Source organism: Pelmatolapia mariae, linkage group LG10_11, assembly GCF_036321145.2.
Source record: "Pelmatolapia mariae isolate MD_Pm_ZW linkage group LG10_11, Pm_UMD_F_2, whole genome shotgun sequence".
Taxonomy (NCBI): Eukaryota; Metazoa; Chordata; class Actinopteri; order Cichliformes; family Cichlidae; genus Pelmatolapia; species Pelmatolapia mariae.
In genome coordinates, this window is record NC_086236.1 from 52366453 (window position 1) to 52384335 (window position 17883).

At 39.6% G+C, this 17883-nt stretch overlaps 1 protein-coding gene across 1 annotated transcript; it reads right to left on the reverse strand.

The window, feature by feature from the left end:
- Nucleotides 1-1758: 1758 nt before the first annotated feature.
- Nucleotides 1759-12240, reverse strand: dpys (dihydropyrimidinase). Its single transcript, XM_063486678.1, has 9 exons — nucleotides 11989-12240; nucleotides 11338-11496; nucleotides 10989-11168; nucleotides 8768-8957; nucleotides 8339-8495; nucleotides 6598-6739; nucleotides 5898-6040; nucleotides 2562-2769; nucleotides 1759-1818 (listed from the first exon to the last, which is right to left on the reverse strand). The coding sequence occupies exons 1-9, from the start codon at nucleotides 12238-12240 to the stop codon at nucleotides 1759-1761; spliced, it is 1491 nt and encodes a 496-aa protein (XP_063342748.1).
- Nucleotides 12241-17883: the final 5643 nt, after the last annotated feature.

Consider the following 17883-nt stretch of genomic DNA (forward strand, 5'->3'; position numbering starts at 1 on the left):
TTTCTGGCAAAGTGAGAACATATCCTTAGTAGCCACTACATTAGGTATACCTTGCAAAGGTAGATGCCCTTTTACCTTCATTCCTCACGGCACAGACTCAACAAAGTGCTGGAAACATTCCACAGAGATTTTGCTCCATATTAACATGACAGGACCATGCCGTTGCTTAAGATTTGTCAGCTGCACATCAGTGATGCAAGCTTTGGTTCCACCACATCCCAAAGGTGCCCTTTTGGCCTGAGATCTGGTGACTATGCAGGCCATTTATGTACAGTGAACTCACTGTCATTTTCAAGACACCAGGTTGAGATTGTTTCAGCCTTGTGACATGGCACATATCAGGCTGGAACCAGCTATAACAATGGTGTTACACTGTTATCCAACCAATAGCCATTTGGTTGAGTGGTTATTTGAGTAAGTCATTTGAAAGGTCTTTCTTCACCATTCTGATGCTCAGCTTGAAGTTCAGAATACTAGAATAATAGATACTTTGAGTTACTCCCATACTTTGGTTAGTTAAGTATACCTCTTCAACTGCAGGTTAAACATTTTCATTGCTGTTACAGTTAGCAAGACTAATTGATATCACCATGTTTGGCAAAACCTGATTCTTAGAAATACTGTGATCACTTAAAAAATACTTTGGGTTACACTAGTTAAAGTGTAAATATTTAGCATGAATCACTTCCTCTGTGTTTAAAGCTTGAAAACCCAAGTTATAATTATAATTTTTGTGTTAACTTGTATTGAAATGGAGTCAGGTCACCATTTTAAATAGGCTCACCATTCACTGTACAATACCCCGCCATCCCCCAACCATCCTTTGCACCGTTTAAGAAAAGAGGAAAGAAGCATTCTTGCTTGAGGATGAGTAGGCATTCTGTGACTCACATACTACCACTGACCCGTGTGGCAACCTGATAAGCTCACACTATGTCTCAACTGGCCCTGTGGCATAATAACACGCCAGCATGCCCGCCCCAATGGGAAGCTGCCACATGATGCTCGATGACAGCCGCAGACCTTTTTTTACCACGAGAAGGAATGAATGCAGTCCATACATGGGCATAGATGGAGTGTATAATAATGTGTGAGCCTGCTGAATATGCAAACACAGAGTCCGTCTGGGTCAGTGGAGTAAATCTTATTACTGCATGCATGTCAGTGTATTTTAATGAATATTTCATCAAAGGGAAAGGATGCTTTTGGGTGAGAGACAGTTCTGTTACCAGTGGCAACTGGCATTTTAGAAGATGGGGGGTAAAAAATGCAAAAACATGCTGTGAAGAAGAAAACTCAGGCATAATTACACACAACTAAAAATGCTGATTTACTATTGTTGTAGAGCACAGAACACAATATACAGTGAAATTGGGTTTTTTTTCTATTTAGAGACTTTTCATTTACTAACCAGGAACTCATGCATAAACCTGATTTGCATTTCTTATGGTGAGTTGCGTTATTACATAATGGTGTTAGTAATAAATGTATAGTTTGCAGCAGCAGAGTTGGTTTTTGTGATCTGTGTACTGAACAGAGCTGGCTGCAGATAGAGCTGTATGTGACTCAGTTTCCTCTTCCAGCGGAGCATTGACTCAGGCAGAAATTCAACATGTTATAACCCTCATATGCTTGAAATGCAAAAAGCTACTCCAAAGAAGGTTGTCTTTGAGAAAACACTTGTTGTTTGTGCAATGGGTAGCTTCTGGGTTGCACTGTTGGAGATTTAAGGTGCCCTTTAAGTTCTCAGGTATATGTTCAGACAGAAATGACTTTGCCTTCATATGGCTTTCTGGTCACAGCTGTAGGTTTCCTCACCTGCAGGTCAAATACAAACAGACAGAAACATTAGGTCATCCTGTGCGTGGTACCTACTCCCAGTCTGGTTGCTTCAAGTTCATAATTCTGAATTAACTACGAAAAGTGTTTTACAGCTAAGCAGTCCTGCCAGTGTATGTCCTCTGTGCAATTCATGATCTGCACTTGGAATAGACACAGGAAAATATCAGTTTTAGCAAATATCAGAAGTAGACTGAGTCAAAATCACACCCCGGTGTCCTGAGTCTGTAGTCTCCTGTATAGTTCATCTTATTGAGATATAGTTATTTGCAATATTCTGGGTAATTTAATCTAAATTTTTATGCTTACAGCATATATGACGCTACAACCAGCATCCAGTTTGCTTACCTCAACTGACCATAAATAGTAAATAAAAGAGGGAACAGTTAGGCTAAAGGCTTTTACACACCAGATGTGTAAAAATGGTGTGAATATTTTGTGTGTTAAAGATATTTTTCAGACTCACCTATGAAAGCTATCGTGATACAGCTTGAACTCTTGGACCCTCTCATGAGAACTGGATGAACCCAGAATCTCTGTTTCAGGACCAGCTAATCATCGCTTGATGTCAACTTGATTTTTTTGAGTGCATTTTTTTAAAAGCAAATGTTTTTGCAAAATCGCAACACTTTTGTATATGTATGTGTATACATTACCCATTAAGTTCACATCCAAAAAATGTGGAACTTCAGTGACACTTCTGACGCTAAGGCTTTACTAACCTGCTCCCGCTGCTTGATTCTTTTGTAAACAAACTCAGAAAATGGTTTTCTGTGGATGAACTGGCCATGTCCTGGTGACACCTTCAGCTGCCCATCCTCATACACCACTTTGCCTCTGGAGATGGTAATGACAGGTACCCCATGACACTCCATACCCTCAAAGATGTTGTAGTCCACAGCCTGGTGATGAGTCTTGGCTGATATTTTCCTACATAAAGATACATTGGCGGCTTTAAAAACAGTCAGTGGAGGCTTTTTATGAGCTGAACTCATTGGTCACATGTAGCCTGCGTTAGATAATTGCTGGATGCTTTCTGAATACCAAAGAAAAGGATAAATCTATTGTGAAAACTTAATGCAGTCCATCCTCATCTGAAACTGTTTGAATCAGGCCAAGATGTACTTGCAGTTTGTTCACTGTGCAGCAGTAATATAATGTATTATTCAAAACTTTTGCTCATGTGAGGCTCTTAAAGGCTTACTAAGCACATACACTAAGCTTCTTTCAGACAATAAAAAGGCACCTCAACATTTTCACTGCTGCCTATTACATTATTGTGGCATCTATCCAAAGGCTGCTGCATGAGCACTGCCACATAATATTGCAGCATAGCCAGTATCCAGATATAAAAAAAGACTGTGCAAGCTGGAGCCTGATGGTAAATATGAACAAAGAAACACAAGAGCGGCAACATTTTTCAGTTCTCAGCAAAATAAATTTAGCATAGCAGTGATGGAGTTTAGTAGCAGAAATTATTAAAGTAATTTAAATGGTGTACAATGACAATGCTGGTGTTAAATGTACACATGTCGAACTTTGAAACAGATGGCCTACAGCAGCAGAAGACCATATTGGGTACCACGCCTGTGAGCTAAGGACAGGAAACTGGGGCTACAGTTCACACGGGCTTGCCTGGTTTGATTTATAAAGAAATTATAGAATTTCTTTGTTTGTTAGGTTTTAGTTTCTGGATTAAAATGTGAAAAAGGTACACCTGTTCAACCAGTAGCTGAACAGGTGTATATGATCAGTCAAACACATGAGATTCACCCAATATATTTAGGCATGTTGACAAACTTCTGAATTTCTGATGTATACAGTATCAAATTAATGGGAGTTAATGTGAATTTGTGGCTGTATTATCAGACAGATTCCATATAATTACTAACTTGACCCCATTCAATCAAAAACTGAAACCAAAGTCACTTTTAAAGTTGGAATTGACTGGACCAACAAACAAAAATATAAGAGAGAGAGGAGTGGGCAATCTGCAGAAAATGACTGATCACAGCAGCTTTAAGTTACAAAATGTATATTTGCACAACTACGTGAAGTAAGTTGATTAGGACTTGACTGAGCCTTTCTGTAAACTGTAGAAAATCTCTTCATAATAAAAGTATGAATGCTTTGCACAGTACAAACTGATGATGTCGAACAAATAAATCATATTTGAGTGAAAGACCAAGTCAGCAGGGAACAGCAAAGTAAGTGTGACTCAGCTGCTTCCATGAAATGCACCGGATGTCTTTCTTTCTTTTTTTTTCATTGACCCCTTTTACTCTCCATTCACAAACATGTTTCCTGTGGATTTGTGAAGCCAGACACCAGCCTAGTGTGCACAGACAAAAACAAGATGTGTCCTCATTATTCAGCTCACCCAATTATGAGAAACAAGTCAACTGAGTGAGCTTCCTAGGGATTTGGTTTTTTTTGTGGGGGGGAGGCGGTTATGCAACTGTTTGTGGCCCCTGGTCCCGGATGTTATGAAGTGACACTTGTGCTCACGGCAAATTAATTACACAGTTTCACAGATGAATTCACTGTGCAGCAATCAAATACAATGCGCTCTCATGCTTGAAAGTCATTATGACTTCCACAGGCATGCACATATGGTAAAGACACAACTTAAATGGACAGCATAGTAAACAGGTGATGTCCAGGAGTGACAGGTCAGAGAGGAAAGACATACTGCAAAGCACTTCATAGTAACAACTTATTGGTCCCTGACACAATCTTTGTGTGTGTGTGTGTGTGTGTGTGTGTGTGTGTGTGTGTGTACGGGTTCGTACTATCCTGGTGGGGACCAAAATCTGACTTTTACTATCCTGGTGGGGACTTTCTGCACCGTGGGGACCAAAATCCAGGTCCCCTCGGGGTTGAAAGCAATTTTCACACTCAAAATGCGGTTTTACTGTCAGGGTTACAATTAGGTTATGGTTAGGTTTAGGGTAAGGGTTAGGGTTAGGCATTCATTTTTAATGGTTAGGGTTAGGGTAAGGGGCTAGGGAAAGCATTATGTCAATGGGATGTCCCCACGAGGATAGCAAACCAGACATGTGTGTGTGTGTGTGTGTGTGTGTGTGTGTGTGTGTGTGTTATTATCAGTAAATTCATTTACAGAAATTACATTGGGGTTCAATGTGCTCTTCATCAACTCACATCCACAGTTGGTTAGATCCCTGAGGGACGCAGCCCAGATCCTTCAGCAATCAGAGTGGTGCATTGCTATTTCCAGGTTATATAAGATTGTGCTACAGTACACATGATGCTGGAATGCAAACTGTCTTCGTTTGTGCGTGTGCTTCACACAACAGCTCAAATAATACAACACAATCACATGACCAGTTTTGCGATATTCTGAGCACATTCCTGAAAACAGCCATAACGCCGTGTATTCTGCACGAAGGAAATTGGTTTAGCTCCCACATGAAATATTCGTCAGTTTCAAAATTCTCACCATGACCCATCAGCATCGTCTCACTCATGCCTTGTAGATGGAGCTTATGTAAGTGTGTTAAAATCTTTTACTAAAAATATAAAATTACCAAACATAGAAAAAAGGAACCATTTCAAGATTTTTTTTAATAGAGTGATGAATTTCATTCATATGTAAATTGTGTTATGCTTTAATTTGCAGCTATAGATAAGTGATGACATACACCGACTTTTGGATGGAGCATAGACGTAATCAGCTTATGTGGAGGGTTAGTGAGTGCGTTAGTGTTGACGTGGCACAGGATGAAAGATATAGCTCTTCTCTTTTTAGGTGCCTGTATCTGTGGCCTACATGCTTTACAGCTAAACTTAAAAACCTTATCTTAGTTAGTGAAGTGCCTGACAACCTTAAGACATGCTCTCAAGTGTGCCAAATGGTTCAGCATCACCGTGTGATGGAGCTGTGATGGAGACAGTGGCGATGTTACCATTTTTAACATCAGGATTTGCATTCATCATGCACTTTTAAAACTACGTACATTAGCTGAGGGCTTTCTTTCACTGCTCGATTTCTAAAGATTTCTTCCAGACTGCTGAATGACCTGAGCTGGAGTTCTCACCTGGTCATCCTTGGGTCCCATATAACCACATCAGCATCCGAGTTCTTGGCGATTCGGCCTTTCTGCGGGTAGAAGTTGAAGATTTTTGCTGCGTTGCTGCTGGTGACAGCCACAAATCGATTCTCGTCCATTTTGCCACTATGCTGAGGGGAGGAGAAAATGCACAAAGCACCCAGTTTGAGTTAGGGGGCCACACTCGATGACAACAATACACAGAATTAGCAGACAAAAGGTCAGTGCTTAACTGTGCTGCAAGCAACTCATTTCTGCCAAAATATCATCTAATGTGTGATTTGTAAGCACTGTTGCACAAAGTAAATCTTTCCAGTGGCCTTGGGGCAGCTGAGCCGATACACAGTCCCCACAACAATGGCCAGAAAATGCAGTGCTTGCAATCGTGCAGCCATCTGCAGCTCTGAGAGTTTATTGTGTGTTGCAGGAAAAAAGAAATACGCATATCATCCAAATAATTGTGAGAAAAGTAGAATTATTAATATTTGATAGTAAAAACAGTAACCCAGCATTAAACATCATGGCACGACGTCATGAATGCAAATGGGCCGGTACAGAGTCAAAAATGTGTATTTGCTACTTTTTGTTATGCGAACATTAACCACATGGCATCTTTAAAACTTGTTGTCAAGAAACCGGTGCTTTAAAAAAAGACAACTAAAAAAGTGAGTATATCCTTAGTACTAACCACTCCTTTTTCCCAGATGACAGACATTCTGTCCTCGACACCGTTCACACCGTTAGGGATCTTGGTGAAGTCGTCCTTGCCCAGGGCTTTCTGGCACACAGAGAAGGTGCAGTTGTCCGTCCCTGTCACGCTTAAATCATCACTGGCACAATTAACAGAAGGAAAAAGATTGTTATGTCCAAACTGATGATGGAATAACCTAAAAAATGTATCAGTAACCTTGAGGGTCACTGTGGTCAATTCTAAATCCTCATTCCCAAAAAAGTTGTGACAGCATGTAAAATTATCAAATCTTATAAACCTTCATTTTATTCACAATAGAATATAGAAAGCTCATCAAATTTTTAAACTGAGACATTTTTACTATTTCATGGAAAATATTAGTTCATTTTGAGCTAATTTGGAACTAACGTATTTTGCAACTAATTAAGTTAATTGACAAAAGTCAGTAATGAGACTGGGTATAGAAAGAGCATCTTAGAGAGGCAGAGTTTCTCATTAGTAAAGATGGGCAGAGGTTCACCAATCTGAAAAAAAAAAACTGTACGAATTGTGGAACAATTTGTGAATAATTTTCCTAATAATTGCTAAAGCTTTGAATATTTCATCATCTACAGAAAAATATATAACTAAAAGATTCTGAGAATCTGGAGAAATCTCAGTGCACAATCGATAAGGCTCAAAATTAATATTAGTTGTCCCTGATCTGCAGGCCTTCAGACGGCGCCGCATTAAAAACATGAATGATTCAGTCATAGGAATAGCTGCACAGCCTCAAAAACACTTCCAGAAATCACTGTTGTTAACACAGTTTGTCGTACCATCCAAAATTGCAAGTGAAAGTTCTGTCATGCAAAGATGTCATATGTGAACATGATCCTAAAATGCTAAAATCCCCACCTTCTTTAAATCCAACAGACGTGGTATTCAATGTTTGCGCTGCAAAAATTGCTCTTTGTGCCTCTATCATTTTAAAGATATTAATAAAAGTTTCTCAAAGGTCAATTTGGTTGACCTTGGATGAACAATTTGACCAAACAATCTTTGGGGTATTTTTATCACATGGAACAATGACAGATACAAACTATGTATTTTTTAAGCTGTTTAGGGTTTGATGGTCCAACCTGAGGCCTGCTGGACCTAACTCGTCAACAGAACCTCTGATTCTGGTCCAACTGATACGCACCAAGTGGCATGCTTTTAAATTTCTTCAGAAATGTTCTTTTATTAATATTTTTAAAATGATAGCAGCACAAACAAAAACTGTAGCAGCATAAACCAGCACAAACATAAATTTTGTCTGATTTGGATAAATTTGTATTAGCTGCTTCTGAGTGGGATCACGTGGGATTCTGAACTTCTATACTCTCATAGCCTAAAAAATCTGTAGCTGTAGCCAAAATACAAACCGAACTGAATTTCAGTTCAACTCAGTTTCATTTATATAGCACCAACTCCCAACAACAGTCGCTTCAAGGCGTTTTATATAAGTAAAGACCCTACAACAATAGAGAAAAAATTCCAACAATCTGACTATACCCTATGAGAAACCACTTGGTGAAGGTGGGAAGGAAAAACTCCCTTTTAACAGGAATAAACCTCCAGCAGAACCAGGCCCAGGGAGGGGCAGCCATCTGCCACGACTGGTTGGGGGTGCGGGGAGAGAGACAGGAAAAAACACACACTGCACTGAATAAAAACCACCAGCAAGCAATATTGCTGGACTTTCAGTTATACCTACTTAGCTAGTAGGTCCATAAGGTACCCAGGTGTGGTGGGGTCAGGTCTAAGCGGAGGACCCATGACAAAACCAGCAGCACGGGCCCAGTCTTTGTGCCAATAGTGGGTACCATCAGTGCCCAAACCAGCTGCAACTGGCTCCCCAAACACTACACGCCCTGTTCAGAAAGAAAGAAAGAAAAAACCTGTGTTGGATGTTTACTAAAATCGAGTATACTTTATCTGCTCGAGAGCAATCAGAAACCTCATGCTGAGATAAAATTCTCAGTGGCTTTTTTTTGCCATGGCAACAAAAAACAAAATGTGGAAACACTGTATAACTCAATATTTTATTAAAACATAAAACAAAGAAAACTGAAACCAGTTTTGAAGCTCATCACCTCTCAGCCTCACCCTCTTTAAACAGCAGGTGGGAGGAGTCCACACTCACCATCTCTGCGTGCGTTAGACACAACCTTGGCGGCAGATTTACTCATGACATGAACCACATAGAGCGGGCAGTTGACAGCATGGGCGATGGTGATAGCTCGCTGGGTGGCTTCGGCCTCCACCTCTTCTGGCCGACACAGTTCATGGCCCTCTGGTCCTGTGATGCCCATGGACAGCATCTTCTTAGCCCCCTGTCAGTTCACAGCATGGACAACAAGTCAGGATTAAAGGTTAAAGGAGATGGAAGGTTAACACGGCACAGTGTCACTTCAAGGCAGAGACGGACTGACCAGGCAAAGACAGTCGGATTTATACTTGATGAATCTATATTGATTCGATTAAAATAAAATTTGCTACTATTCACTACATGTGAGTGCCTTACTGTAGTGCTGGCAAGACATTTAACACACTTCCAAGCAGCAATAATACAGTATTCATGTTTCTCTGAGCAACAGCAGAGCCACATGAGTTGTTGTTGAGTATTTGCTTCCCCCTGGTGGTAGTTTTTTGCCATGACACTTGAAAAAAAATGTTGAAAAATAAACATAAGAAATAACAGATCTTTCTCATAGTGGGGATTTTGACTGTCTGAATGTAGCTGCAGTTCTGTCTAATATTAATAGAAATGACATCATTAATTTCCAATTCATGTCAATTCAGTGAGCCACCATGACTATTCCTATCCCTCTGGAACTTAAACACCTTAACTGAATAGATGCTATTAATTATACCTATGCTTATCCTGACATAACTTGTCAAAATATCTGTGGGGAAGGTTTCTGGTGACAGATAATGAGCGGGATTTCATCCTTTTTCCTTGGCATTGCTCCAACATCGCGTGTCACAGGGCTTTCAACCAACCTTCTTCATCTTCTTCTTTCAGGGGTAACAGCAGACCATCTGCCTCCATCCCAACATATCCCTATCCTCTTCTGTCAAACCAGTCCTCTGAATGTCTTCCTTTACTACATCCATAAACCTCCTCTGAGGTCTTCCTCTTTCCCTCCTGCCTGGTAGCTCCACAAAGTTCCAGTATATCCACTATCCCTCCTCAGCACGTGTCCAAACCATCTCAGACCTGTCTCTCTATCTTTGTCTCCAAACCGCTCAACCTGAGCTGTCGCTCTGATGTACTCATTTCTAATCTTGTCCTTTCAGGTCACTGCCAATGAAAATCTTCAGCCCTGCACACCTCCGGCTCAACCTTGTGTCTTTTTGTTAGCTTTACCGTCTTCAAACCATACATCATAGCAGGTCTCACTACCATCTTGTAAACCTTCCCTTTCACTCATGCTTCTGTCATTCTGTCATAAATTATCACTGACATTCGTCTTAATCCAGCCTGTACTCTCTTCCTTACTTCTCGTGCCATTGCTTTGAATCGCTGACCATCCATAGACTCATCTTGCCTTCACTACCACTACTCCTTGGATGTTCACCTTTCCACCTGTCTCCCTCTCATTCACACAAATGTAATGTGTGTTGCTTCTACTAACTTTTAATACTTTTCCAGAACATACCTACTGCATGCTCACTATAGATCACAATGTTGTGTGCAAACATCCTGGCTGACCTCATCTGTCAGTCTATCCATCACCACTGCAAACAAGAAGGGGCTCAGAGCCCATCCCTGACGTAATCCCACCGCCACCTTGAACCCTTCTGTCACTGCACTTCTCACCACTATTTCCCTGTCCTCATACATGTCCTGCACAACTCTCACATACTTCTCTGCCGCTCCTGTCTTCCTCATTCAGCACCACAGTTCCTCTCTGTTCCTCACAGCCACAGTGTTTGTTATTCTTTGGACACAAAATGAAGCTTAGCTGCCGTCAGGGTGAAACATTAACTTAGCATTCCTTCTGGGCTCTGGTGTGTTTATACTCTGACACTGATTACCTGAGCTGCACTTACAAAACCTTCACTGACAGAAAATCAAAAACAGCATATAGGCTTGTGTTGTTATGACACAGGGTTTTGTTCAGCTTTAGTATCTCACCACGCTTAAGCTATTTCATTTCTCAAGTTAAACTCTTGATATTTTACAAAAAATAACCATATTGCTTAAGTTTGGAATGTCAAATATCAGATCTACTTTACTATTAGCAACTTTTTCCCCCTGTACAGTATAGGCAATAAGTAGCTGTAAGAAAAAAACAAAAATTGTAGCTCATTAATACAAGCAACTTCTTTTTCATTTGTTTTGTGTGGTTCACACCAACCTCTGCAATCAAATCTCCATTCTCAGCATGAACCTGAGCTATGGCTCCGACCTCCTTACACTGAGCAAAAGCAGCATATAGCTCAGAATCCTGCAGCATAAACACATCTTTATAGGCCATAAACATCTTGAAGGAATTTACTCCTTTCTCTCTGGCCAGAGTCTCCATCTCTTTCTTGACCTAAAAAAGAAAAATGATTGTAATAAGGGAGACATGTATGGAGCTCTGGGGAAAAGGGGGCTGCAATATTTGGACTGGGCAAACCTACTTGACCTAGTGTCACTAGTTTTAGTGTCTAGACAGTAAATACTAGTAGTATACTAAAACAAAAGGATTCACTCTCATTCACCTTGTCACTCCACCATGTGACCGCAACGTGCAACGAGTAGTCGCAGCAAACTTTGGGATCAGCCATCTCACGCCAGCGGTCATGAGCCTCGAGAAGAGACTTGCCCTTCTGGGGGATGACAAAGTCCAGGATCATTGTGGTCCCTCCTGCCAGAGCAGCCTGGTGAAATGCACACATTACCACAGAGAAGTAAGTAAATGATTAACCTGTAAAGTAGAAAATGCTGGAAAAAAAGTGATTTGAGTGTGGATACTAGTCCAGATGTTAAAAACAATCACCTTTGTGAATGGTGCCTGAACAAACAATGTTTCCTTGAATTAAAGCTGTTGTCAAATACTTATGGAGCAAAACTGCATGTTGATGCTGTTTTAAGACAGAGGTGATTCTCAGGTTACTGTAGTGTTTTATTCATATTTTGTCCCATATTCTCCTTCTTTTCAGAAATTTGATTCTACTCTCAAATTCCAAATTCAGCTTTTGATTAAAAAACAAAATAGGACTTGCATCCATCGCATGCACTTCCACTTCCACTCATAATAGGTGAAGGTGATTACTCTTACTACCAGCTTTTTTGGTTTGCTAAACATAGCCAAACATATCTTGCCAAGCAAAATGAAATGAAAATGACAGATTAATTTTAAATGAAACTACTTTGGTTCCAATATGGAAGTCGTCCACAGCTCTGGTTCCCATGAACGCCAGTTCCATGTGCGTGTGCGTGTCGATGCCGCCGGGGATCACCAGTTTATCGGTGGCATCAATGACTCGCACTCTTTTTGGAATCTGAAGATTCAGTCCAACCGCAACTATTTTCCCATTTTCGATGTAGACGTCGCTGATCACGGAGCAGTCCTCGTTCACAACTTTGCCCCCTTTAATCAGGATGCCGCTGGGCTCTTCCATTCCTGCTCCGCGCAACTCAGAGTGTTAGGACTGCGTAAGGACAAAATTTGCGCAAACTGAACCGATCTCTGCGCTCTGACGCTGATGTGTGCAGTGGAATCCAGAAGCTGTGCCAAAGAAGCTACGCAGGTCAGCTCCAAAGTTCATATGAGATATCAAAGGACAGAAACGCCCCAGGTCAGTATTTCGCTAAAGTTAACCCAAAGAGATTTGGCCTTCTTAATAATGATTTATACTAACTCGTTATGCATAAGAATATGTGGAGAATATCATAGAAGTCTTGGATGGACTGACTCACTGTGAGCCAAAACTGAGCCGATGTCTTTAATAACTAAGTAACTGTTCCATATGTAAAATATTAAAATGTGTAGCATAAGTTTTCTCATAATGAAAAGCTGAGAAAATCACTAAAACGGTTATTTTTTCTGAATTGTTATTAATCAGTTCAGTTTAATCAGTTTTGTGTCAGTAAACGTAATTAAATCATACGTTCAGTTCACAGATTAATTTCCTTTTGCTTGCAGAAATAATGAAACTTTAAGGCACAGTCTCAGGGGCCCTCAGGAAGAAAATCTAGCCCTGCACTCTGAATATGATATTGTATATCAGTTATTTCCAGTAACTAGCTTCATCTTACTGAATACTGTTGTTGCCTTGCACTCATAAAGACGTCATAAATTGATATAATAGTTATCTAAACTCTATATTTGCAGAAAAAGCCCTGCATAGAAACATATGAGGTAATTTAGACCATTGTGTTTTAACTTTTACAGTCAAAATTTATTGAGTATTTGGGTAGAAATTTGGAATCCGTCACTATGATAGTCCTTTTATATTAGGATTCTATGTATCTAAAACCAAAGATCTGCTTTATTTCCATCTCCTCACTAATTTATAACTACACTTGATTCAGAAACAGAAAAGGACAATAGATCCCTCTAGTAGGAACAAATTCTAGAGTAACGTTTCATCAAATCACCAAACACACTGTGGTCACTGACGTTATAGTGCTTTAAAAAATATATGTTTCAAGGTATCATTGGGAAAATTGTACTTTTTGTGGTTCCATTATCTCAGAGATCAATGCCCCGAACCTTTACATCCCACACATTACTATTGCCAAAATTTTCCAAGATGTTCAAGCAGCTGAATAGAAATATTAGTTACCTCGTAATGTAAAAACTGTGAGATGTGTATGAGTGGTGTCTTTTTCTAGAAAGATCCCGTGTAAAGCAACGGCACTGTTTACTTAGACATATTAGATGTACAATCTCAAGTCTTTGCACTGGAATTTTTTTTATTTTTTTTTTTACAAAACATTTCTGAACATGAAAATAGTATTTTAGTTTTTAGTGTTTGTAGTTTTGTGTTACACTGTACAAGCTTCCTTTAAGCAAACAAAAAGCAAACCTATGAAAACCTAATAAAGGACATTTGTCTCCCTGACACAATATTCAAGGGAAATGCAGTTTTAAAGCAGTTATGGACCACAAACATGGAGGTTAAGGATGTGACAAACATACAGAGAATTCAAAACAAAGATACAATAAAAATGTATAAATATTATCATGTCTCATAATACCACAGTTTGTAAATATGAATAATTTTTTTTTAAATAATACCACATTACAAAAGATCATATATCAAGAGATGTTGAACAATCCACTGGCAAAAGTTCATTTTTCACTTCCTGCTACCAGAAAAAGAGACTTCAGCTTCAGTATTAAAAGCAAGTATGTCACCTCTGTTTCTAGATAACTGTTTGAAGGCACACATTTTGACTTGTGGAAACAGTGGCAGCAGCAGTAGCACACATATATTAAATCAGTAACAGTGGAACACCTGGAGAGCATATCCTTTGGAAGAGCGTGGTCATTTGCTAAGAAAGTCTTTGACTTCCACCACCAATAAATAAACACATCTGTTGGAACTGTTTATATTTAATATAAAGGGAAAAAAACCCCAACACAGCAGGCTGCTGATAATGCCGTGATATCCCTAGAGCATGCAACTGCCTCTCTTTCATGAAGAGTTGTTAGCCACCGGGAGAGATTAATATTTTACTGCAGTGGATTGGTTGTCTTCGCTGCATCAGTCCAGACAACTTTTTCCCATCCATTAGTGTATTACGAAAACAAGACACATCGGAGAGACAAAGATGCATGCACTGGCGAGATAAGAGCACGCACAAGGCTTAGGAACACCTAACCTTCACAGTTGCAATAAACAATAACATGTGACTTAAGAGGATTTACATAAGATGAGAGGAGTAATCAGAGGGAGTGAAAAAGCAATGAGGCAGCAATGGCATCTCCTCAAAAGTCTCTGTGTTGCTGAATGAGGGAAGTTGCCATTCTGCTGGATTTAGAGCAAGGCTGTTGTTATCATTTTATTTCCTCCACCGGCACTACAAACCAACACAGATGTCACTTTCTTTTATGACTGAATTGAAATTCAGCGAGCGCGGCTTTGAGTGTTGACATGGTAAAAACTCTGGCATTAGAAGGGCATAGCATGCACAAAAAAGTGACATAAGATAATGCTCAGGCAGATTATCAGTGCTCTCCGCTCAGGCAGCGAGAGGCTTGTTTACTGCGTTTGTAGCACAAATCCACATATCACATTGCAGCTACAGCAAATGTGCGTTAAAGATACTACAGATGTGAGGAAGAAGAAAAGAAGATCACGCAGCGGTTAGACTGGAATTTCTGTAAATGATTTATTGAATTTCTGCTGGATAATCACAGTAGATTTTAATGCAAAGGAAATGAAAATCGATCTTCCATGTTTTTAGAGCTTCCATCTTCAGGAAGATGATCATTAAAAATCCCAGCAGAAGAAACAGCACACTGTCTCTTGTTGCTGCCACCATGTCCATCCTCCAGTACTGTAACACACCTGCAAAGTAAATAGAGAAAACTCAGATAATCAGTGGACAGCATCCCCACCCATGTCCTGTAATTTATATCACCTCCTCTCTTATATGGCATATGCTGAAAGGGATCATGCTAAAGAAGAGGAAGATTCCACAGGGTGCATCCCACTGATGACTAACCCACTCATCCATCAGCGTGCTACTACAGTTTTTAAACATAACCACTACTTGGCATTTTTGATTCAACAGAAATGTAGCATAACCATCTGCACACTTTCATTCACAACACAGGCTGTGCATAAGTTTCACCCTCTGCAAGTCCTTTCACGCCTTGCACACAGTAACCAACAACACTTGCATGCTGCTTGTAATCAATTTATAGCCACAGCGTTATTGTTTCAAGTGTTTTTCTCTATAGCTGATACACTGTATTTGTAACAGTTTCATTTTAATACACATTTCAATAATCCTGCTCTTATTTTTAAATTAAATAATGTATTATATTTGAAAATTCATGACCAGTAATTAACACGATTCTGCTTCTGACTCTGGATATTCATGCAAACAAGCAAATGGCCCAGAATTGCATTTCCACTAATTGCAGCCCAGATGGCAGTGTTCTCCTCAGGTTGGAATGAAAATGTGACCTGATGTTCTGACTGCTCAAATGTTTTATGGTACAATAACAAAAATGCTCAACACAATTATGTGATATGTTGGAACAAAAATAATATACATATGTACTCAAAGCAGATATTTATATAATCTGACAGTAGGCTGTGGTTTAAAGAAAAACATTTATGTAATTCCAGGTGCAGGGCTGGGGACATTTTGGAAATATCTGTCCTTTTTTATTTGCTGTCTCTGTGTAAAAATGTGGATCATGAATGTGCAGCTGAGTTGTGCTGACAAAATATTTTTAAAAAGAAACAAATTTTTAAAAAAAATAGCAGATGCATTACAAATATTGAATTATACATTTAGTGGTAATTTGGAGCCCTAAATTAATTTTTTTTTTTTAATCCATGTAAGAAGGCTTCAAATGTGACATTAAGTGAAGTCAGATTCCCTGACACGTTGCCTGCAAAGACACTAGGAAGTCTGCAGCTACTTCAAAACATTTGTCAGTCACATTGTTGGAGCTCAAGCATCACAAGGCAGCTGTTAAGCAGACTCTAAAAATGTTAAGCTTCCAACAATGGGAGGCAGAAAATGTGAAGGGAAACAATTAAATTACGCCTTGCATGAAGTTTGCTTTTCATTTTGTGAGGCAAATTTAGTGCCATGGTTAATCACTATGCTGTTGAACACGATTTGCAAAAATATTCAAGAGCTTTATGTGCCTCAGTGCCCCTTCTGTATTGAAAAATAATGGGCCTCTATCCAATTAAAAACTGCATTAAATCTCTAAAGTATTACATGCACTTTACTGGTATCTCTCTGATTAGGCTTTTCTGCATGTGCAGATGCTGACAGCACACTGAGAAAGGGAGCTCTGACTGACTGCTCCCTTTTAAATCTAGTTCAGGAGCCCAGGATTTTTTCTGGATAATGAAGGTGTGTGCATGCATGAAAAACACACAATGAAAAAAAAAAGAGATATTTTTGCATCAAAATCACCAATCTGTAAGAAATTCTCTCTGAAGGCTCATCATTTTAAACATAAAACACGTGTACACACATAGAAAAATCACATTAACAGAAAATGAAAACCCTGTTTCATTCAATCTCACTGTCAACATTTCATCTTTCTCTATTTAAACTGCGCTGTCAAATTATTCAGTTTTGGGTTTTTGTGGGCATTTTACCAAAAACAATATGATATCTGAACAAAAACCTCCATGAATGAGGATGAGGATGAATGCTCCTCATCTCAATAATATCTTTTGGATTTGTTTGCGTTCATCGCAGCCCTTCTGTTTTGATCCTACCATCGATAGGCAGTGATTCATAGTTTTGCAACGGAGGCACCAGTCCAACACGTGAATGGGTGATTTATGTGACCATCTGTTTTGTTTCGATCATAATTTGATCATCTCTTTTTGTGGGGATGACTTTCCATGTCAAGACCCATTTTGTTCCACTCTCAAAACTCACACGCACGTTACGGGCTGCGCATGTGCACGTGTGCACGCCCACGCACATGCGCAGCAAACTTTGGAATAATTGAGCCACCCCTCAAAGCAACAGCAGCACATTTACACCCTCATCCTTTAAAAAAAAAAAAAAAAAACTGACCAAATTATGATTACAAGTAACAAGTAGGAGAGTTGTACAACTGACTCACTCCCACTATCTATTTATGTTAATTAAAAGATTTGCAACTACATGTGTCTGCAGATAATCAAAATGTCTTCTGCAGCAGCACTCCCAGATGCATCGGCACTCCAGAGCTCATTTGCTTGCTGCGATCTCATGTTTGTTTAGAATTAATCAATCTACCCACAATTGAGTTAATTAATTAGTGTTTTAATGCTACTCTTTATAATTGCAGTCAGATGAGTCTGCAGACAAAGCAATCACATTAATGCAAATACAACAGATAATTGTTATCCAAACTTCCTCGGCAGCAGCAGCAGCAGCAGCAGCAGCAGTAGCAGCAGCAGTAGCAGGGGGTGAGAGCTCTTACTGTACTATAGAGCTCATTCTGTTAAAGCACTAGATGGCACCATTGAGCAGAGTTTCTCCTCTGGTCCTCTTGTCACATCCTTGATATTGTTCAATTAGCTGTCCTATACTGTCCTCACTGAGTGGGTGCACATATGCAT